Raw genomic sequence first — 24,265 nt, forward strand, 5'->3', positions numbered from 1 at the left:
ATAAAAATAGTACCTAGTTCCTAAAGTTCTAGTGAAGATTTAATGAAGTAATAATTAAAAGCAGTTGGAGTAGTCCTAAGAACATCATAATTGAGTGACTAAGCACACACACACAAAAATAAATAAACACACAAAGAACCTTTTAGCTTAAATTTCTTGGGAACATATGCCTTTGGAAATGCACTAATATAATTCCTCTTATCACACAGTGAATATGTCTGTGCTTTCAAGCAGACCTAAGATTATTGTAAATGTAGGTGGTCCAGGGATCACATATACCTAAAGAAGTACAATGTCATAACTTTAAGAATTTTTACTCTTCCTCTTCACTCAGTCTGAATTTCCATTATTTATGTTTTCTTTTACATTTGTATATATGGGAATAATCTGTTTTTCTAGGTATGGCCAGGATTAACAGTATACCCTGATTTCACAAATCCAAGCTGCATAGAATGGTGGGCAAATGAATGCTACCTTTTTCATCAACAAGTAAATTATGATGGACTTTGGATTGTAAGTAGTTATTTTAGACTTGTGATTTTGGACAATGAACATAGAATTATTTTTCCATAAATTAAATATAAGTTCAATGAGATGTACTTTATAATGTATTAAGCATAAAATAATGTTATATTTTTTATAAAATATATAAATATCATACCTGACATGTTCATGGGTCAGAACTAAAACTAAGAACTATTAATTGAGATTTTTATCATCTAATAATATTCTTTATAGAATAAAGTTTATTTCTGTAACTAATGGGGTTATATTTTTATGACTAATAATTTAAGTTGAAAACATTTAACAAAATTTGTAGTGCAACTTCAAAAACTTTTACTAATAGCTACAGTAGTTAAGCAATTGCAGCAACATGGGCTTGAACAAGCTCTTATCCTTTAGAAACTTTCTTTTAATAAGTTATGAGTAGAACAAATCAATGTTGGCAATAAGTTAAGTGTTTTATCTCAAGACAGAGGACAACAATAAATAGACAAAATTGTATGTTTACTGGTGAAGTTATTAAAGGGAAACAGTAATGTTTAAAAGTTTCTTTGGATAAAATTTTTATATCTGTAGCTATTGATGCCTACTGGTAGGTTTATGATTTAAAATAATAGTGATTATAGTCAATGATTTAGTGTCTTTTGTTTAAGATACTTGGCTTCCATGTTGGCTCAGTGGTAAAGAAACTGCCTGTAATGCAGGAGACACAGGTCTGATTCCTGGGTTGGGAAAATTACCTGGAGAAGGAAATGGCAACCCACTCCAGTATTCTTGCCTGAATGGACAGAGGAGCCTGTCCATTTGGGGAATTAAATTACTTGGTGATCTCAGAACTCTGTATTTCAGGAAAAAAAAATCTAATAGTTTGTTACAGAACATCAGCCATGTTTTACAAAGTTATTACAGCTGTACAAAATTTTGGAAGGAAAAATAATAGATATCTGGGTATAGCTAAATTTTTTGACCTTTGAGGTCACAGCATCTCCACTTTCCTGAAATTTTCACTATTAATTCAGTCATTATTAAATTATTCATCTAATCATTTATTTATCCAATCAGTTACAAGTGTTTATTTTTCACCATCATGAAAACATGGAGTTGATAAAAGATTAGCATAACCTTCAGAATCCTTATGATGATAACAGAATGAAGATGGAGAGGCATTTAGTTAGACAGAAAATTAGTGAGATTGCAATGATAATATCTAGCTGCTGGCATTTTATTTTCATGATTTACTTTCTATCTTTTTAATAACATTGCAAATTATCAGATGCTCCACACAACACAGTTATTGGTGAGATAACTACAATTTCACCCCAAAACTCATAAGACATACTGTCATCAAGAAATCCTCTCTTTTGTCTTTTTACCAGTTAAATTTCCATTTATCCTCAGTGAATACTCCATTTTACTAACAGCTCTTATCTACAGAGAAGACCTCTCTTTCTCCTTTATCGAGATAATGGAAGACTATGACATGAACTGTCTCCACTTCCCACCCCAACCCATAAAAGCCAGAATCCCTCCTCTTTTTCTTCATCTTCAATTGATGAAGTGGCTCTTACTCCAGTCAGAATCAGTCCTCCCATGTGGATTTTTCTTTCTCTTCTGTGCAGTTTGCCTTCTATATTTTTAAATCTCTTTTGCTAATGATTTATTTCACTTAATTCTATTTAAGTTTTCCTTAAGGTGAAGAAAAAACCGGGTAGGGAATCCTTGACATTACTTGTCACCATCAATCCTACCTTATTTCTTTATTTCCTTTTTTAGCCACAATTCTTGATAGAATCCACAACACTCAGTGCTGGTAGAAATGACAAAATAATAATAATAATAAAATTAAGCAAACTTCTCTTGAGTTTTGTTTTCAATTCTAGCTCCAATTTCAATTGCTTTATTTAAATTAGAAGTGCCTTTTTGCCTTCTTTCCTTTCTTTGTTTCCTTTTTCCCTCCTTCTTTCCCTTCCTTCTTTTCTTCCTTCCTTTCTTTCTTTTTATTGCATAGGAAACAATTTGAGTCCATTGCATCAGAGTTACAAGTATAAATGGCATTTAGCCATAGTGCAAGAGAATTTGACTGAGCTATGAAGAGAAAATACTCCATTTTCCAAGTCTATTGAAGAATGAAACACTTGATTCATATCCAAAGAGAGGGAGGGATGGGAAGAAGAGCATCTGAGCAAGTCAGAGTAATTATGACACTAACACAGAAGCATTTTGACTAATTCAAAAAGGAAAAAAAAAAACCAAAAAACACAGAATGATGACCAGTATGATTTCAAAGCTCATTCAGTTCAGTCTCTCAGTCGTGTCCAACTCTTTGCAACCCCATCAATCGCAGCACTCCAGGCCTCCCTGTCCATCACCAACTCCCGGAGTTCACTCAAACTCAACTTCCATTGAGTCGGTGATGCCATCCAGCCATCTCATCCTCTGTCGTCCCCTTCTCCTCCTGCCCCCAATCCCTCCCAGCATCAGAGTGTTTTCGAATGAGTCAGTTCTTCTCATGAGGTGGGCAAGATACTGGAGTTTCAGCTTTAGCATCATTCCTTCCAAAGATCACCATATTCATATATACTCTGTTCTTGTGTATGTTGAGTTGCTTCAGTCTTGTACAACTCTTTGCAACCCTGTGGACTGTACTCTTCCAAGCTCCTCCATCCATGGACTTCTCCAGGCAAGACTAATGGAGTGGGTTGCCAAACCCTCCTCCAGGGCATCCTCCCAACCCAGAGATCAAACCCAGATTTCTTAAGTCTCCTGCATTGACAGGCAGGTTCTTTACTCTTAGCACCACCATACATTTGGTTTATGTAGTAGATATTCTGTTTCCAGCTCTTTCCTAAATAACTGCCAAATTCTAGTGCTAGTTGTTTCTCTACTTTTTTCATTTTATTCAAATTATTTTTTCTGACAATGAATATACAGTAAAGGAGTATTATTTAACTCATGAAAAATTATTTTCATGTCAAATTTTTAAATATTTGTATAATTTTATAATTTGGTAGATTTTTAATTTAGATTCAATGCTAATGCTTTTTAATTTTAAGTGTTAAAATCACTTCAGAAAATATCATGAGCTTAATTGAAACAGAAAAATAGATTTTTTGCGTATAAGCATATATTACAGTTGAATTATCTTTTTTGTGTCATTCCTAAGGTAATCTAATATTTTAGAAATAAGAGCCAACTGCATTTGGTACAATTAAGACTAAAAATGTGATTTTAAAATAAAAGTATCAGTCAATATTTTTAAAATTCAAAGAACATTTCCATTTTTTTCTGAAAAAATAGGCATATTTTTGTAATCACATTGTTATTATGGTTTTATTCTTTAAAATCTGAACATTTGAGTTTTCCCATTAAGAAGTCTAATAATTTAATATATAGTGTTGGGAAACTTAAAATTCATCAAGAAAATATATACAAACATGCTCAAAGTATCCCAAATAACTGAAGGCTTAATTGAATATGTTCTCTTGACATTTCATAAGATTCTTAGAAAAAGTTTATTATTTGAATTTCTTTGAAAATAAGGGCATTTTCATTTAGACTTCTGGAGAAGGAAATGGCAACCACTCCCATACTCTTGCCTGGAAAATCCCATGGACAGGGAAGCCTCATAGGCTAAAGTCCATAGGGTCGCAAAAAGTCAGACACGTCTGAGCAATTTTACTTCACTTCACTTAGATTTAGTTTAAATGTGAAGTTATGTAATATCACCAGATTATTATACAATTTTCAATGGACTTTATAAAGTACCCCTAAAAACGCCATTGCCAATTTCTACAAATAGTCATTACTAGACTTGAGATGATTTTAATAATACCTGAAAATCTGTAGGAATACATCCTACTATCAATTCACTGAGTTCTTTGCCTCAAAACTTACAAAACTTTCAATCTGATTCTAATGTTGAAATGCTAATCAAAATCACTTCTTACATGACATTATATAAATGTAACATCACTTAAATGATTTGAATATGTTAGAGAAAAGTATTTTCAGAATTCTGAAAGAACAAAAATACAAAATACATTAAAAGAAATACAAATCAATTCCTTCAAATTATGAGTAGTAAGTTTAGCTTATTAATAATATAATCTTTCCAAATAGATAAGACATTTTAATTAAAAATAATAAAATATTAAATGCTATCCATTTGCTATAGAATATAGTTAAAATCACACAAATGATCAAATTTCATTTTAAGTTATTTTATTATAATACTATATTAAATTATTTTATTTACTCTTAAATTGAATAAGATAAAGTGTATTTTGAGTGAATGCTGCAATTTTATTGCAAGTTACAAATACACAGTTCAAGTAGAATAACATTAATATCAGAGTTAAATGTTTGCTCTTGCATTTCTTCAGTGATATTATATACAAGAGTTAATAAAATATTTTAGAAAAAGACAAAATTTAAAATAATACAACTCAGTTCCATTTATGAATTTCAGTACTTGATGCTATGTTTAAATTTAATTCAATTTGTGCAATCAAGAAGAAAAAAATATTTATGTTTATCTAAAATTATTGCCTGTTCAACTATAGTATCTCCTTGTATTAATTCTACTGGACATATGACAGCAAAATTGAATATATTAGGTAATTTTAGTAAAATAACCCCAATGTATACTTTAGAATAGCTACTTAATTGTTTTTCTTTGTGGCTCTTAAGAAAACAAAAATGTGTATCAAGATGAGAAATTATATCTTCTTCCTGAATGGCCTTAATTTCTTATGTTAATTCCATCTGAGCATCATGTGGATTGAAGAAGGGAAGAGTAATGAAGAGAATATGCGTCCTCTGAGGAAAACCAAATTAACAAAGGAATTGATTGAGTTTGATACCTTTGTGAGAGCAGAAACAACATACTGTAGAGATGTGGGAAATAAGACTCAAAAATATGTAGAAGTCTGGTATATTAACAGAGAAGGAGAAAGACACACATTTCTTGAGCATGTTATAAATGATTTTATATGAATTATCTTTTTTAGTTCAAAGATTTTACTCAACTGTTTGTGGACATAGAACTAGTAAGCAGGAAGATAATATTGAGGCCTCAGTTTACAAAGAACTGGTTCTTATAATGTGGTCCAGCAGCCCTAGGGTTCCCTGAAACTCTTCCAGGGATTCAATAAGGTCATAGCCATTTTTATTAGATTACTAAAATGCTATTCACCTTTTTTATATTCTCACTGTCTCATGAAAGTGTAGGAGTTGTGTTAGTCACTCAGTTGTGTCTGACTCTTTGCAACCCCATAGACTGTAGCCCCGGAGAAGGCAATGGCACCCCACTCCAGTACTCTTGCTTGGAAAATCCCATGGACGGAGGAGCCTGGTAGGCTGCAGTCCATGGGGTGGTGAAGAGTCGGACACGACTGAGCAACTTCACTTTCACTTTTCACTTTCATGCATTGGAGAAGGAAATGGCAACCCACTCCAGTGTTCTTGCCTGGAGAATTCCAGGGACGGGGGAGCCTGGTGGGCTTCCATCTGTGGGGTCGCACAGAGTTGGATACCACTGAAGTGACTTAGCAGCAGCAGCAGCAGGACTGTAGCCCACCAGGCTTCTCTGTCCATGGGATTTTCCAGGCAAGAATACAGAAGTGGGTTGCCATTCCCTTCTCCAGGGGATTTTCCCAACCCAGGGATTGAACCAAGGTCTCCTGAAATGTAGGTAGATTGTTTACCGTCTGAGCCACCAGGGAAGCCCAGGCAAAAAGTGCTGTGTCTACACAGAAATCCCTTGCATTCCTATACACTAATAATGAGAAAACAGAAAGAGAAATTAAGGAAACAATTCCATTCACCATTGCAACGGAAAGAATAAAATACTTAGGAATATATCTACCTAAAGAAACTAAAGACCTATATATAGAAAACTATAAAACACTGGTGAAAGAAATCAAAGAGGACACTAATAGATGGAGAAATATACCATGTTCATGGATTGGAAGAATCAATATAGTGAAAATGAGTATACTACCCAAAGCAATTTATAGATTCAACGTAATCCCTATCAAGCTACCAACAGTATTCTTCACAGAGCTAGAACAAATAATTTCACAATTTGTATGGAAATACAAAAAACCTCGAATAGCCAAAGCGATCTTGAGAAAGAAGAATGGAACTGGAGGAATCAACCTACCTGACTTCAGGCTCTACTACAAAGCCACAGTTATCAAGACAGTATGGTACTGGCACAAAGACAGAAATATTGATCAATGGAATAAAATAGAAAGCCCAGAGATAAATCCACGCACATATGGACACCTTATCTTCGACAAAGGAGGCAAGAATATACAATGGATTAAAGACAATCTCTTTAACAAGTGGTGCTGGGAAATCTGGTCAACCACTTGTAAAAGAATGAAACTGGACCACTTTCTAACACCATACACAAAAATAAACTCAAAATGGATTAAAGATCTAAACGTAAGACCAGAAACTATAAAACTCCTAGAGGAGAACATAGGCAAAACACTCTCCAACATACATCACAGCAGGATCCTCTATGACCCACCTCCCAGAATATTGGAAATAAAAACAAAAATAAACACATGGGACCTAATTAACCTTAAAAGCTTCTGCACATCAAAGGAAACTATTAGCAAGGTGAAAAGACAGCCTTCAGAATGGGAGAAAATAATAGCAAATGAAGCAACCGACAAACAACTAATCTCAAAAATATACAAGCAACTCCTACAGCTCAACTCCAGAAAAATAAATGACCCAATCAAAAAATGGGCCAAAGAACTAAATAGACATTTCTCCAAAAAAGACATACAGATGGCTAACAAACACATGAAAAGATGCTCAACGTCACTCATTATCAGAGAAATGCAAATCAAAACCACTATGAGGTACCATTTCACACCAGTCAGAATGGCTGCGATCCAAAAGTCTACAAATAATAAATGCTGGAGAGGGTGTGGAGAAAAGGGAACCCTCTTACACTGTTGGTGGGAATGCAAACTAGTACAGCCACTATGGAGAACAGTGTGGAGATTCCTTAAAAAACTGGAAATAGAACTGCCTTATGATCCAGCAACCCCACTGCTGGGCATACACACTGAGGAAACCAGAAGGGAAAGAGACACATGTACCCCAATGTTCATCGCAGCACTGTTTATAATAGCCAAGACATGGAAGCAACCTAGATGTCCATCAGCAGATGAATGGATAAGAAAGCTGTGGTACATATACACAATGGAGTATTACTCAGCCATTAAAAAGAATACATTTGAATCAGTTCTAATGAGGTGGATGAAACTGGAGCCTATTATACAGAGTGAAGTAAGCCAGAAGGAAAAACATAAATACAGTATTCTAACGCATATATATGGAATTTAGAAAGATGGTAACAATAACCCTGTGTACGAGACAGCAAAAGAGACACTGATGTATAGAACAGTCTTATGGACTCTGTGGGAGAGGGAGAGGGTGGGAAGATTTGGGAGAATGACATTGTAACATGTAAAATATCATGTAAGAAACGAGTTGCCAGTCCAGGTTCGATCCACGATACTGGATGCTTGGGGCTAGTGCACTGGGACGACCCAGAGGGATGGTATGGGGAGGGAGGAGGGAGGAGGGTTCAGGATGGGGAACACATGTATACCTGTGGTGGATTCATTTTGATATTTGGCAAAACTAATACAATTATGTAAAGTTTAAAAATAAAATAAAATTTAAAAAATGAAAAAAAAAAAAAGTGCTGTGTCTAGCTGCTAGCAAGGCACACAATAGAAACTAGATAAATGCCAGCTGAAATTAATAAACTATGCTAAATAAATGAATGTGCTGGAAATATGTACAATGATAAGTTCAGTGAGTAGATCAATACAGTTATTTTAAAAGACCATTGCTTAATACATTTAATCTAATATGATTAATGCTTTATATATATTTTAAACAAGGTAAATCAAGTATATTTTTGTTGTATATAATCCTTTGCTGCTGCTGCTGCTAAGTCGCTTCAGTCGTGTCCGACTCTGTGCAACCCCATAGAAGGCAGCCCACCAGGCTCCCCCGTCCCTGAGATTCTCCAGGCAAGTACACTGGAGTGGGTTGCCATTTCCTTCTCCAATGCATGAAAGTGAAAAGTGAAAGTGAAGTCATTCAGTCATGTCCGACTCTCAGCAACCCCATGGACTGCAGCCCACCAGGCTCCTCGGTCCATGGGATTTTCCAGGCAAGAGTAGTGGAGTCGGGTGCCATTGCCTTCTCCGTATAATCTTTTAAACCCATCCAGATACCTCTGTTATCTGGTATATATATTTATGCAAACATAAGTAATATTTTTTCTCACTATGATAATTTGTTCATACTAGAAGTAGAATCAAGTAGTGAGAATAGTTAAACAAGTTGTTTGTAGGTTGGTAGGACACAACTGAGCGACTTCACTTTCAGTTTTCACTTTCATGCATTGGAGAGGGAAATGACAACCCACTCCAGTGTTCTTGCCTGGAGAATTCCAGGGACGGGGGAGCCTGGTGGCCTGCCATCCATGGGGTCGCACAGAGTTGGACACGACTGAAGCGGCTTAGCAGCAGCAGCAGCAGGTTATATTTGCCTTCTGGAGAAGAATGTCATGGTTGTGCTTGATAAAATATTTACAAATAAATAGAGACCTTCTACAGATATGATTTACAACTATATAAAATATGTTGTTTTTTATTTTATATCCATTCAGGACATGAATGAAGTTTCCAGCTTTGTTCAAGGTTCAAAGAAAGGATGCAGTGCAAACAACCTGAATTACCCACCTTTTACTCCCGGTAAATTTCATTTATCTTCTACAGTTAATTGAGAAAAACTATATTTATTTACTGGTATATTCAAGCATATCTTTCTAAATTACAGATGTTGATATAATTTTGAGACCCTGAAATAACTGTGGTGTTTATTTTTGTTCAAAATATTTATGCTTAAGGAAAGGAGCACATTTTTAAATTTTGGTGTAGAATATTTGTCTTTACCACTGATGAATTGCCCATGATTAAATGATAAATGAAAGAAACAAAATTTGTTTGAAATCATAATGTAAATGATAATTTTTTTTTTCCTTGAGCACTATGCTGTAATTCTGTGTCATTATGCAGTTAAGTTCAGTCACTCAGTCACGTCCTACTCCTTGCGATCGCTTGGATTACAGCACACCAGGCCTCCCTGTCCATCACCAACTCCTGGAGTTTACTCAAACTCGTATCCACTGAATCAGTGATTCCATCCAACCATCTCATCCTCTGTTGTCCCCTTCTCCTCCTGCATTCAATCTTTCCCACTGAAGCATATGGGTTTTTTCAAATGAGTCAGTTCTTTGCATCAGGTGGCCAAAATATTGGAGTTTCAGCTTCAGCATCAGTCCTTCCAATGAATATTCAGGACTGATTTCATTTAGGATGGACAGGTTGGATCTCCTTGCAGTCCAAGGGACTCTCAAGAGTCTTCTCCAACACCACAGTTCAAAAGTATCAATTTTTTGGTGTTCAGCTTTCTTTATAGTCCAACTCTCACACCCATGCATGACTACTGGAAAAACCATAACTTTGACTAGACAGACCTTTGTTGGCAAAGTAATGTCTCTGCTTTTTAATAAGCTGTCTCGGTTGGTCATAACTTTTCTTCCAAGGAGCATGCATCTTTTAATTTCATGGCTGCAGTCACCATCTGCAGTGATTGTGGAACCCCCCAGAAATAATGTCTGTGACTGTTTCAACTGTTTCCCCATCTATTTGTCATTAAGTAATGGGACCAGATGCCATGATCTTCCCTGGTGGCTCAGAGGTTAAAGTGTCTGCCTGCAATGCGGGAGACCTGGGTTTGACCCCTGGGCCAGGAAGATCCCCTGGTGAAGGAAAAGGAAACCCACTCCAGTATTCTTGCCTGAAGAATCACATGGATGGAGGAGCCTGGTGGGCTAAGTCCATGGGGCCACGAAGAGTTGGACATGACAGAGCGAGTTCACTTTCAAATTTCACTTTAATGGGACCCGATGCCATGATCTTTGTTTTTTGAATATTGAGTTTTAAGTCAACTTTTTCACTCTCTTCTTTCACTTTCATCAAAAGTTCTTTCATCTTTAGTTCACTTTCATCTTATTTCTTCCTTGCTTTCTGCCATAAGGGTGATGTCATCTGCATATGTGAATTTATTGATATTTCTCCCATCAATCTTGATTCCAGCTTGTGCTTCATCCAGTCCAGCATTTCTTATGATGTACTCTGCATATAAGTTAAATAAGCAGAGTGACAATATACAGCCTTGATGTACTCCTTTTCCTATTTGGAACCAATCTGTTGTTCCATGTCTAGTTCTAACTGTTGCTTCTTGACCTGCATACAGATTTCTCAGGAGGCAGGACAGGTGGTCTGGTATTCCCATCTCTTGAAGAATTTTCCACAGTATGTTGTAATCCACACAGTCAAAGGCTTTGTCATAGTCAATAAAGCAGAAGTAGATATTTTTCTGGAACCATCTTGCTTTTTCAATGATCCAACGGATGTTGGCAATCTGATCTCTGGTTCCTCTGCCTTTTCTAAAACCAGCTTGAACATCTGGAAGTTCATAGTTAAGGTACTGTTGAAGCCTGGCTTGGAGAATTTTGAGCATTACTTTACCACTGTGTGAGATAAATGCAATTGTGTGGTAGTTTGAGCATTCTTTGGCATTATCTTTCTTTGAGATTGGAATGAAAACTGACCTTTTCCAGTCCTGTAGCCACTGCTGAGTTTTCCAAATTTGCTGGCATATTGAATGTAGCACTTTCACAGCATCATCTTTTAAGATTTGAAATAGCTTAACTGGAATTCTATCACTTCCAATAGCTTTGTTTGTAGCGATGCTTCCTAAGGCCCACTTGACTTCGCATTCCTGGATGTCTGGCTCTAGATGAGTGATCACATCATCATGATTATCTGGGCCATGAAGATCTTTTTTGTATAGTTCTTCTGTGTATTCTTGCCAACTCTTCCTAATATCTTCTGCTTCTGTTGCTGCTGCTGCTAAGTCGCTTCAGTTGTGTCCGACTCTGTGCGACCCCATAGACGGCAGCCCACCAGGCCCCGCCGTCCCTGGGATTCTCCAGGCAAGAACACTGGAGTGGGTTGCCATTTCCTCCTCCAATGCATGAAAGTGAAAAGTGAAAGTGAAGTCTCTCAGTCGTGTCTGACTCTTAGCGACCCCATGGACTGCAGCCTAAGAGGCTTCTCCGTCCATGGGATTTTCCAGGCAAGAGTACTGGAGAGGGGTGCCATCGCCTTCTCTTCTGTTAGGTCCATACAATTTCTGTCCCATCTTTGCATGAAATATTCCTTTGGTATCTCTGATTTTCTTAAAGAGATCTCTAGTTTCTACCATTCTAATGCTTTCCTCTATTTCTTTGCGTTGATCACTGAGGAAGGCTTTCTTATCTCTCCTTGCTATTCTTTGGAACACTGCATTCAAAGGGGAATATCTTTCCTTTCCTCCTTTGCCATTATTAGATGTAGCTAATATGAATAGTTGGGCTTCCCTTGGGAATTGGTGGTAAATCATCCGCCTGTAAATACTGGAGGCACAGATTCAGTTCCTGCATTGGAAAGATCCCCTGGAGAAGGAAATAGCAATTCCAGTGAACAGAGAATCCTTGTAGGCTACACTCCATGGAGTCTCAAAAGAGTTGGACATGACTTAATGACTAAACAACAGCAATAACAAATGTGAATAACTTCTCACCTATTTTAAAAAGCATGTTTTCATCATTAAAACTGGTAAAAATTTAACGTAAAGGCAAATAAGTGATCTTAGGGAAATACATTGTAATAAGGGCATCTGAAGAAAGCAATAATTATTACAATGCTACATAAGCCTGCAAATTAAAACACAATAAAAACTGAAAAGCAGAGATTTAAATGATTTTCTGTTGTGTAACAAGTCTACATGTGTGGAATTAGGTTATATTTTTAAAAAGTTACACAATTTTCAAATAGGACTATAATTATATGATTTACAATACAGATGTATATATTTCTATATACATGTTAAAGTCTAATATTTCCACGAATTTATTCATTACTGAAGCTAAGAAACATAGTATGTATTACTTTAAGTGCAAATGTAATGGTCAGTTAATGAGAATAAAGGGTAGAGACCCAACTGGAACTTAGCATAAAGTGATGTCTCTCATTATATTTTCATTACATATAGTATTACATAGCACATCACTTAAGAATTATGAAGCTTAAAATGGCAAAATATTTCTTACCTAATTATTTCTTTCTTTTTTTTTTCTAAGATATTCTTGACAAACTCATGTATTCCAAAACAATTTGCATGGATGCTATGCAATACTGGGGAAAACAGTATGATGTACACAGCCTCTATGGATATAGTATGTCTATAGCTACAGAGAAGTAAGTGCAGTTTCATTCAGAATACTCTCTAATATTTATTGTCTAGAAATGTAATTGGTAATTTACATAGAGTGGATAATAACAACTGTAGGAAAGGAAAGAAAGATACTATTTTCATTGTGAAAAATTAGGACATAAAAGCATCACCTCTTTTATTAAATATTCACATATTTAAAACTTAATTATTAAGAATTACATGATATATGTACTTAACTGTGATCCTTTTTTAATTCATGAACTGAAATTATCCTTCTAAATTTTGATTCAGCTTGGTGTGTCTGAACATGTATTCTAAACATGAATCTCATAACTGGCTTAAGACAATGGTGCTATTTGGACAAGTCACTATTTTTTTTTAAAGAGTATTTCATTTAAAATGTGGTTTTCTATGTAGTATTTCACAAGTAATTCTCTATAAAATGTGTTTGCTTGTGTGTAAAAAAGTAGCATGATACAAAGCAGAGAAAGGAGATAATCATATATGGATTGCTTACTTTTTCAAGCATTGTATAAGGACCTATAATTCAATAGTAAGTCAAAAAAAATTCTGGATCAATAAATTTTAAATTTTATCATAATTAAACAACTGTGATCAAGTTTTAATTCTAAAGCATATTTGGTCCCAAAGCATACCAGAATATCAAAATTGTATATGCTATCTTCATAGTGTTCACTTCTCTCTATATATAATAGAGTATATGTAAATAAATTCTAGAAAGAACATTATAGTTCATATAAAGGTAATTTTAAAAAAGCACCTCAGTATACTACTATATTTTTATTAATGTAATCTACCAAATTAAAATTTTATTACCTTTTTTCTGATTGTTTTCCAATTATGGAAAAATTTGTCAACAATATTCAAGTACTAATAGAGGTGAGATGAATAATGCTAGTATTGTGGACGATGAAATTCTAAAACAAAATAAAATGCTTTGCAAGCATATAAGTTTTACATCAACATTGCTAGATAATATTTGAAAATATAGACATTAATGTATGATCAGCCAAAATCACTGCAGATGGTGATTGCAGCCATGAAATTAAAACACTTACTCCTTGGAAGGAAAGTTATGACCAACCTAGAAAGCATATTCAAAAGCAGAGACATTACTTTGCCAACAAAGGTCTGTCTAGTCAAGGCTATGGTTTTTCCAGTAGTCATGCATGGATGTGACAGTTGGACTGTGAAGAAAGCTGAGTGCTGAAAAATTGATGCTTTTGGACTGTGGTGTTGAAGAAGACTCTTGAGAGTCCCTTGGACTGCAAAGAGATCCAACCAGTCCATCCTAAAGGAGATCAGTCCTGGGTGTTCTTTGGAAAGAATGATGCTAAAGCTGAAACTCCAGTACTTTGGCCACCTCATGCCAAGAGGTGACTAATTGGAAAAGACTCTGATGCTGGGAGGGATTGGGGGCAGGAGGAGAAGGGGACGACAGAGGATGAGATGGCTGGATGGCATCACTGACTTGTTGGACATGAATTTGAGTGAATTCCAGGAGTTGGTGAGGGACAGGGAGGCCTGGCGTGCTGCAATTCATGGGGTCATGAAGAGTCGGACACAACTGAGCAACTGAATGAACTAAACTGAACTGAGCATCACTGAATCACAAAAAATGTGTTTTGGGTTCAAGTTTGGACTACTGTACTTTATATTATAAAGAGATTTTTCAATGGATTTAAATCATATATTTCAAAAACAAATATTGATTTGTTTTCTGGGTACAGAAAATCCATGTTTAATTTGGTAAAGAAAATTATTCAAAGTCTAAATCATTTCTAGAATATTTCTTTTCCATGTTTGATCTGAATGTATTTTACTAAGTAAATATTAATATGTAAATGCAAAATTAATATAAAATACTAATAGTTGTAACTATTATAGCTTGGTTCTAAAAACTAATATATGCCTTGAATTTAATATTTTAGAATTTATCATATCAATATTATTTTAAAATAGATGTTATTTATTAATTTGATTTTGTTTTTAGAGCTATAGAAAAAGTTCTTCCTAATAAAAGAAGCTTTATTCTTACCCGATCAACTTTTGCTGGATCTGGAAGCCATTCTGCACATTGGTTAGGAGACAATACTGCTTCTTGGGAACAAATGGAATGGTCTATTACAGGAATGCTGGAGTTTGGTTTGTTTGGAATACCTTTGGTAAGTAGTTTTTACAATATTATTTATAAACACTGTAATTACAAATTTTGTAATATTGTCATCTTAATGATTTTCAGTTAAATGATTAAAGGCATATGACAGAAAATTTCAATTTCTATTCCTAGAGACTTTATGAGAAAAATAAGATTGTGAATGGTGTCTATAACATTAGAGTGTAAAGCGAGAATGAACAAAATTTGGTCAAATCATACTAATTCCTAAAACAAGAGTCAATATAAACAAAGCACAGAAAAATCTTACATAATAAATACAAAAGCACCAGAGAAAACCGTAAGGAAAAATCCAAATTGGCATTGTAAAGAAAGTAAATATCAATTGTCTAGATATATTCAAAATTCTCTAGATTATCAATTTATGTTAAAAAGATAATAAAGTTGTTTCTTCTATTTAAAAGAGAAAAGATGACAGAAATGTTTCAAATTTTTAAAGCAGAGAAAATTATATAAGCTATTCCAAATGTAAGAAATCAGGTAAGTCTCTATATCAAGCAAATAAAGAACTATACATGTTGATTTTCAACAGTAAGGAGTATCATTACATAACAAAATAAATATGAAATATTTATAAGATTATAGTGATTTATTCTTTCATATGTATCAAACAAAATGAAAACCAGAAACAAAACAAAACAAAACAAAAAAGCTACCACATACACACGTACACACACACACACACACCCCATCTTGAATTTGGAAAGTAAAGTAAACACATTACCAATTGATTCACCAAAATAAACTGAATGGAAATGAGGGAGAGAAACCATAGAATTGAATGCAAACAATTGTACTTCATATCAGAAATTTGGGACATCAGACAAATTGGTATTTAGAAGAAAATTTTTAGCCTTAAATGCTTAGATTATAAACAAAGAAGTTTTGAACATTAATTAGTGAAGTATGTGAATTAAGAAAAAGAAAACAATGAAATGTAATGAAAATAAGAGATGAATGCCATGAAAGCAATGTCTCTAGAGAAACAAATGTCAAAATAAAAAGGTGACTCTGAAATTTTGAATAAAATAGATCAATATATGGCAAGTTTTGTACAAAAAAAAAAGAAAAAATAAGCAATGTTACAACGTATTCCAAGATAGGATGTTATGTATGGTATAGCAACTAACTAATAAGCAATAACCAGGAGTAAGTATTCAAGCTAAGTGTGGGACTTTTTGAGAGAAATTGTAGTAACTTAGTAAGTTAAAGATACACCATATTCATAGATAAGGAGTCTCATAGAAATAGGCTTTCTCCCAAAACTGTTATCTAATTCAGTGACATTCTATTTTAAACTATAAAGAGAATTTGAAGAACATATAAAGTTACTCTAAACTTCATGTGGAAGACAATACACTTCAAAGACATAGAAAAGAGCACATGGATTTTGCCCTATCAGCTAAAATAATAATATAATGCAATGATACTTAACTGTGAATGATCAGATAAATTAATATTTCAAAATAGGATAGGGTCCATACATTAATAGAAATTTGTTTAATGGTAGTACTATCACTGCAGCTCAGTAAATAAAGTATCAACCATTCATATGGACAATTGATCATCCATTTAAAATATAAAATAAAATTACTCTCTGTCTCAAATAATACACAACCTATGTGTGAAAAGTAAACTTTAAGCATCATAGAAGAAAATATAAGTGAGTAACTTTATGATGTAAGGTTAGGAGTTGAATTTCTTAAACAGAGCACAGAGGCACAACTAATAAAGAAACAAATTTGGTTACAAAATGAAAATTTCTGTTCATCTAATGTCTATTTTAAAAATTAAAATAAAATGTTTCCTACTACTGGAAAATTATATATTCAATTCATATAAGTAATAAATGAGTAATATTTAATTTAAATAACCTACTATAAATCTGTAAAAGGTAAGAGAGTAGAAAAATCAGCAAAGGACATGTCAAGCAATTCTATAGAAAGAGAAATACATATGGACTAAAAAAAACGTGAAAAAATTCTCAACTTTCCTAGTAATAAGAGCCATGCAAGTAAAAACTTTGATGAAATGCATTAATATATAAGGTGATAAAAATTAAAAACCTGAAAATATCAGAAATCAGCAAGAAAATGAAGCAAGTGGGAACATTCCTGTATTGTGACTGTACTCACTATAAGTAGTTACTGTTGGGGTCCTTTAATGGACTCAGAACCTGGTGGTCCAGAGTCGACGATAAAGTGAAAGAGAGAAAGAGAGAGGAAGAAAGAAAGAAAGAAAGAAAGAAAGAAAGACAGGGACCTGAGCTCTGATGGAGCAAGAGTGCTTTATTAGCAGAAATGCAAGCTTATGTGATTACTCAGCTATTACACAAGATGAAATTTTATCAATAGCCCCGGTATGGATAGTCTAATACATACAAGGTTGCTGACACTGAAAAGAGTCACTGTATGTCTCATCCTATGACCTCAGTCCTGAGAATGGTGTGCAGCTCTACTCATTCTTGGAATAGGAACTGATAAGGAACAAAGAATCCTCGAGAAATAGAAAACAGCATGCAGGAATCCTCCTGTTTAATGTTACCTGACAAGTTACAACTAGTTTTGATTTAAAAAATATACTTTTCCAATAAGTCAGGAACGTAGTCTTATATACATATATATTCACAAAGATGCTTATATACACACTTCATACAATCATATTTTATAGTGATGGGATCCCATACAATAGAGAACTGCAGCCATATTAACCTATTTGCATCTCACAAAAATAATTCTTTGAGAAGTGAGATGCCGTATAACACATACATGGCATTTATGTAAAGCTAATAAGAATGCAAAATAGTATTATATATTATTTATAGATACATATTGGAGAAGGCGATGGCACCCCACTCCAGTACTCTTGCCTGGAAAATCCCATGGACGGAGGAGGCTGGTGGGCTGCAGTCCATGGGGTCGCTAGGAGTCGGACAGACTGAGCGACTTCACTTTTACTTTTCACTTTCTCACATTGGAGAAGGAAATGGCAACCCACTCCAGTGTTCTTGCCTGGAGAATCCCAGGGACGGGGGAGCCTGGTGGGCTGCCGTCTATGGGGTCGCACAGAGTCGGACATGACTGAAGTGACTTAACAGCAGCAGCATAGATACATATATATCACTTACAAAAACAGAGAAATGCCTGTAAACATTAAATACTGAATAGTTAAGTAGTCATTTTTTCTGAAGAGTTCTTGAGGGACAAAAAGTGCAATTATATGTGATCATACATCTGGCAATATTTTTACTCTTTTACTCCTACAGCAATATAAATAGGGAAAGTCAAATCACAGGTGGTGAGTTTTGGATTAAGAAGCCACACATTTTAATAACTAAGTTTCAGCTTTATACATTGAATTAGAGGCAAGTATGTGGCAAAAATCCAAAATCAATTAGACCAAGGAGGAGTAGTAAGACAGTAAAACAAAGACTATAAATTGGTACAGATTAATCAGTTGTATAAATGTGATGCCCTGGGAAAATTTGAGAATTTTTACAATATAAATAATAGATATATATGTTATTTAGGTTGGAGCAGATATCTGTGGGTTTGTGGCTGAGACCACAGAAGAGCTTTGCAGAAGGTGGATGCAACTTGGAGCTTTTTATCCGTATGCCAGAAACCATAACGCTGATGGATATGAGGTAAATGCCTCTTGTTCTCCATGTTTCGAAATAAAACATAATCCTATTTTTAGCAATGTACTTAAATGTATATGTATCGAGATCTGGTCTGAAAGTTTGTGGTATAATTCACAAAACGAGTTGAAACTCCTCATCTCAAGGTCTGTATTTTATATATAAAACTATGATCAAATAAGGAAATCATGACAGTATTGCAGAAATATTTTAAGCCTAACACATGTACACATGTGTGAAATTATAATATTTTAAGTTAATGACAAAGCTTTTTGAGTCTGAATTCTTACATTCTAATAATAAGTTCCAGGTAACTTTTCTTTCATAAATAGAATATATTCTTAAGGATTTATCATTTTTCTTTTATTAAAGATACCCAAGAAATTAAAGACACTTGCAAAGTAGTTTGGGTCCATAATTTTTCTTTAATAAGTAAAACTGTAATGACAGGTGGGGAAAAAAATAAAACTAACACTTTGTAAACATGCATCTGAACTGGTGGGAGGTTAATCTACCAACCCTGAGCTATGGGCTCTCATAGGCATATTTCTTAGAGGGAATGAGAAAATTAGGTGAAAGCATTAAGTCAATTAAGTGCATACTGGTTAAGAAATTATTCACCGTACACACAATGGGGCTTAATTCTCTTTGAGAAGAAGGACAGCCACTCAGAGCTCCGCCTGGAAGGAAGCATGACAATACAGAAGTAAAAGGTATAAACTGGATAGTCGTTATTTCCTAATCCACCTAAGTGATGCTTCAAGAAATTTGTGTTCTTGGGAGATCCTCATGTGAATTAAATTATACTTGTGTTCATTTATGTCCTCCAAAAAACAGACACCAAGACAGAGTTAGAAACGTTAGCAATTTATTGCTGAAATACTTGTGGTGGATAAAGAAGAGGAAGAAGGAGAAAGTGGAGAGAGCTTCAGATCACAATTCAGGCCTAAATCTGAAAGCAGATGAAGGCAAAGAAGGAGGTTTGATAGAGTTATATCCTACAGCCCAGTTCAACGGAAATTTTGACTCATCCTATAGGGAGTCCGCAAGGCAAAGTTGACCACTGGGAAAGACCTGTATCTCCTTGGCATGGGTCTTATATATCCCACCAAGCTCATTGATTTCCAGGAAGCAGCCAAAGGAAACTGTGGCTTTGGCGTAAACATTATGGTGTATCCAGGCAGGCAGTAGCTGGTTTGAGGAAACCTAAGCAGGTTTGCTTACATCATTACAGCTTGGCTGAAAGAGTCAGCTGAGCTAGCTTAGGCTCAGCAAGAAGGCTGTCCTTCTTGCTGGTTGCAAGCCTACAAGGCTGACCAGATGGCTCTGTTCGTTGTGTCCCTTGGTTTGCAGACTGTTTGAGCTTATTGTTCTAATAGCAGTGACAAGGTGCAAGGCAGCAAATTCTTTGGCAATCCAAGCACGTTTCAAGCCCTTACTTGACGGTGTCCCGTGTCCTAAGACTACATTGGTCAGAGTATATCATGTAGCTGAGCACAAAGTCAAATAGTGGGGAAATGCATTCCACTGTTAGAGGTAGATACTAATAAGAGTTATATAACAGAAATTGTGGGTACAAGGAGGCATGAAAATTGGGACCAATAGTCCAATCTACCGCAAATAATAGAAATGAAGAATACTTTGTTAAAATATGTTTTATCTTCTCCAAGAATGTGTATTCAAAAGGGAAATGTCCACTTTAAAATAAAGTTTAATTAGTATATATATCAAAATGAAAACATAAAAACTAGAAATTCATATACTTCAGTGATGAAATAGGGGTCATCTCAACTTTTTATAAGCATGCCACAAAGTACACATTTTGGTTTTCAAAAATAGATTAAATGCTTATGTTTCAATTTGTATTCATATTCTAACTTTCTTATTTCAATTTCTCTGTTTATCCCACAGCATCAGGATCCAGCATTTTTTGGAAAGGATTCTCTTTTGGTTAAATCATCAAAACACTATTTGAATATTCGCTATGCCTTGTTACCTTTCCTTTATACTCTATTTTATAAAGCCCATATGTTTGGAGAAACAGTAGCAAGGCCTTTTCTTCATGAGTGAGTACTATGTTCAAGAATTTCAGTCTTTCAAATTATATTCAGACAAATAATAAAAAATTAAGAGTAGATGAAGATGTCATGTGGCTTTCTGATGCTTTTCTTGACATTTATGTAAATTATTTGGTGAAATGTGAAATGATAGTAAATATAATTAATTTGGTGAAATGGACAAGTTCAATCTATAAATGTGATAATTGTATAGAACTTAAAAGGAAAGAAATATGTAGAATATATTAAAGTATATCAGTAAGTAATATTAAATATATAATATTAAACATATATTAAATATCATTTAATATTATTTATCAAATAAAACATTAAATATCAGTAAATAAACAAGAAAATATTAAAAATATAATCATGCATATTGTGAAAATTATCTAAATATAAATCACATATAGTATAGTTATAAAACAATGAATTGTGCCTGTCTTTGTATCTCTTGATGAAAACAAGGTCGTTCCTCAAGAAATGACTAAAGATCCCTTCAAGTCCAAGTCAAATTGAAGTTTATAAGGAAAAAGTATAAAAAGGAGGAAAGTAGAATATGAAGGATTTCTGATAGTTCATGAACCTATTTTATGGGAAAAAATGAATTAAACAGAAGACTAGTTTATTATACTTTTTATTTTTATAGTTGTTTATTTATCATATATGATAGACTATATTTTGAGTCCCAAATGAAGTAATTTCCTCTTTCCCACCTTTTTTCACTTTCTACTTTCCTTTCTATGTTCCTTTTTCTTGAGTGTCAGGTGTACCATAAGGATGCATTAATAATTATAGATTCAAAATTACATATTAAGTCAGTTTTGACGTTATAAAGTCAATTTTACATATCAAGCAAAATTAAAGACAATGATTATTCCCAGGGAATAACTTAAAAGATAATAAATTGACATGTTTGAATTAACATTTTTTATCTTTATGTTGTAAACACTGTCATTGTTCTTAGGTTTTATGAGGATACTAATAGCTGGATTGAAGATACTCAGTTCTTATGGGGCCCCTCATTACTTATAACCCCTGTATTGAGACAGGTAGGATACAATTTTAATAAATTTTAAAGGGAATTTTGTGTAATCAAATCCACACTAAATTACAAAACATCTGGGTAATAAATGTTACTCAGTAGAATGCTTCAAACTGATAAGTGTTTAATTAAATTCTAAAACATAGAAGAAATTTTGAAAAGTTATAAGTATATTAAGTAGATTTATGCTTTTCAAGTATATAATATGTACTGGGGAGAAGAAATTATATAAAATTAGTATTCTTCCACAAAAGAAAGCTTTATTTATGAAACATATCAAATCTTATAATAGTAACAAATAACTGTCATTCATGTAGTCATAGACATTGAAATTGTGCTATACTGTAAATAAAGGAGAACTTGAAAGCCAATAGATCATATGAAAATGTTGAAAAAATAGTGGAATGAAATATTTGGATTTTGCCTGTTACTTAAAAGTTGGTATGTCATGGAAATATATAGAAATGAATGTGTTCACACTCACGCTTACCATGCAGATGATAATGATACAAATATATGCATCCATTTTTTTAGTTGCCACTAAAATTTATTTCATCTTTGCTTTTGGAATATTGTATATTATGAAAGTATCTAAAACTATTAAAATAGCCTTTTGTTATATATAGAAAATATTGTAGTGTAACATACAAAGGAAGCTTTTCACTTCACTATGAAAATCTGACATTTGATGTGACTCTTTTCTGTTACATATAGAAGTAAAATATATATATCTACATATAAATTGTTGTTGTTTAATTGCTAAGTTGTGCCTGACTCTTTGCAACCCCATGGAATCTATAGCCCACCAGGTTTCTCTGTCCATGGGATTTTCCAGGCAAGAATATTGGAATGGGTTCCCATCTCCTTCTCCACATATACATTATTTTGCTTTATTTTAGGGTGCAGAAACAGTGAGTGCATACATCCCTGATGCCACTTGGTATGACTTTGAAACTGTAAGTAAACCTAATATAATAATAGTTCAAAAGTATATATTGTCCAACATTTATACATGGGAAATTAACAATATTTCTGTTATTATTCTAAAAAATAACAACTTCAGATTTTAATAATGCATAAAAGTCTGCACAGGTATATATTTTTTTTACATGTGAGCAGGTATATGTTCCATTGCACATGATTAATATGAAGTATATTCTTCAGTGTAGTTATCCATCTTAAACTGTGGAAGTAAAAGGTCAAGAGTAACTTTAAGAAGAATTGGTAACTTATTTTAATACTTTTCCTATTTTACATATTCTTCCAGAAAAATTGTGTATTTTAAAGGGAAGTATTTTGCAGTGCACTTATATTTGCTAAGCAGAACCTTTATTTTTTATAAGAAAGATTTTTTTTAATCCTTTCAAGAGACCTGGTTAACTTTAACCGAAAACAAAGAATAAAAATAGGACTAATTAAGAATATTATTAATTATTGTGGAAAGGAAATGGATTTCTCTATGGTGATTTTTTTTGTTAAACTGAATTTATTTTTAGCCAAATTTATTCAGTAAACTGAAAAAGTTTCTTTAAAAGTTAGGAAACAACATGTTACTATTCACTAAAATGACATGAATGGCTCATAATAAGAATTATTTCTCTGTGTAAATTTTATGTGTAATTCTTGTGAAATTACTTTTTATTTTCCAAATATTAGGGTGTAAAAAAGCCATGGAGAAAACAACGTGTTGATATGCAGCTTCCAGCAGACAAAATAGGATTACATCTTAGAGGCGGTTACATTATCCCCTTTCAACAACCTGCTGTAACTACAACAGCAAGGTAAAATTCAGTTCAGTTCAGTTCAGTTCAGTCGCTCAGTCGTGTCCAACTCTGCAAAAGGCATTAATTGAAATCTGAACTGTAATTTAATATTTAATGTTTCACATATTTATTAAAAAATCAATGATTGATATTTAGCTTTTTAACCAGAAGATATTTAATGCAAGGGATTCTTACATATAACTTTCATAGTTATAAAAAGAATAAAGAATCAAATTATGTATTAATATATTACAACAACATTTTAATTAAAAAAATGAGCATAATTAGATTAGAACTTTATCTCCTGTGTCAAAACTGTACTGACTTATTTCTGTAAAGAATATATATAATTAAAATTAGTTGCTGATTATTACTAAATAGTGAAATATTAAATGTTATATAATTGATTAAAGTGTCAGTTGTTACCTGTTTGTATCATCAATATATAAATGTCAAAATGATTGTTTTCCAGGTAAAATGTTTAAAGTCAATAAACGAGGTAGATATTTCTGTATAGGTAAAGAATGATATAGAAATTAAGTTGTTCAGTAAGAATACATTTTAGAACTACTTAGAAAAAAGGAGAAACTTGAAAATTCTGGTACTTCATCTTGCAAAATTCATTCTGGGTATATGGACAGAATGTGTCATATTGCATCTACACATTTCCCC

General features: G+C 33.6%; 1 protein-coding gene across 4 annotated transcripts in view; it reads left to right on the plus strand.

The window, feature by feature from the left end:
* The window catches only part of SI (sucrase-isomaltase), a 120,538-nt gene that overhangs the window by 19,949 nt on the left and 76,324 nt on the right, over window positions 1-24,265 (plus strand). For all 4 annotated transcript variants that reach the window (XM_005201715.5, XM_015472667.3, NM_001114189.2 and 1 more), the window contains 9 exons: window positions 400-513; window positions 9,215-9,299; window positions 12,797-12,914; window positions 14,906-15,077; window positions 18,618-18,734; window positions 20,640-20,794; window positions 21,753-21,837; window positions 22,730-22,786; window positions 23,487-23,611. In XM_005201715.5, coding sequence (XP_005201772.2) covers window positions 400-513; window positions 9,215-9,299; window positions 12,797-12,914; window positions 14,906-15,077; window positions 18,618-18,734; window positions 20,640-20,794; window positions 21,753-21,837; window positions 22,730-22,786; window positions 23,487-23,611 — 1,028 coding nt within the window. The remainder of the gene's footprint in view (window positions 1-399; window positions 514-9,214; window positions 9,300-12,796; window positions 12,915-14,905; window positions 15,078-18,617; window positions 18,735-20,639; window positions 20,795-21,752; window positions 21,838-22,729; window positions 22,787-23,486; window positions 23,612-24,265) is intronic.

The sequence above is a fragment of the Bos taurus genome, chromosome 1, assembly GCF_002263795.3.
Source record: "Bos taurus isolate L1 Dominette 01449 registration number 42190680 breed Hereford chromosome 1, ARS-UCD2.0, whole genome shotgun sequence".
Classification (NCBI taxonomy): domain Eukaryota; kingdom Metazoa; phylum Chordata; class Mammalia; order Artiodactyla; family Bovidae; genus Bos; species Bos taurus.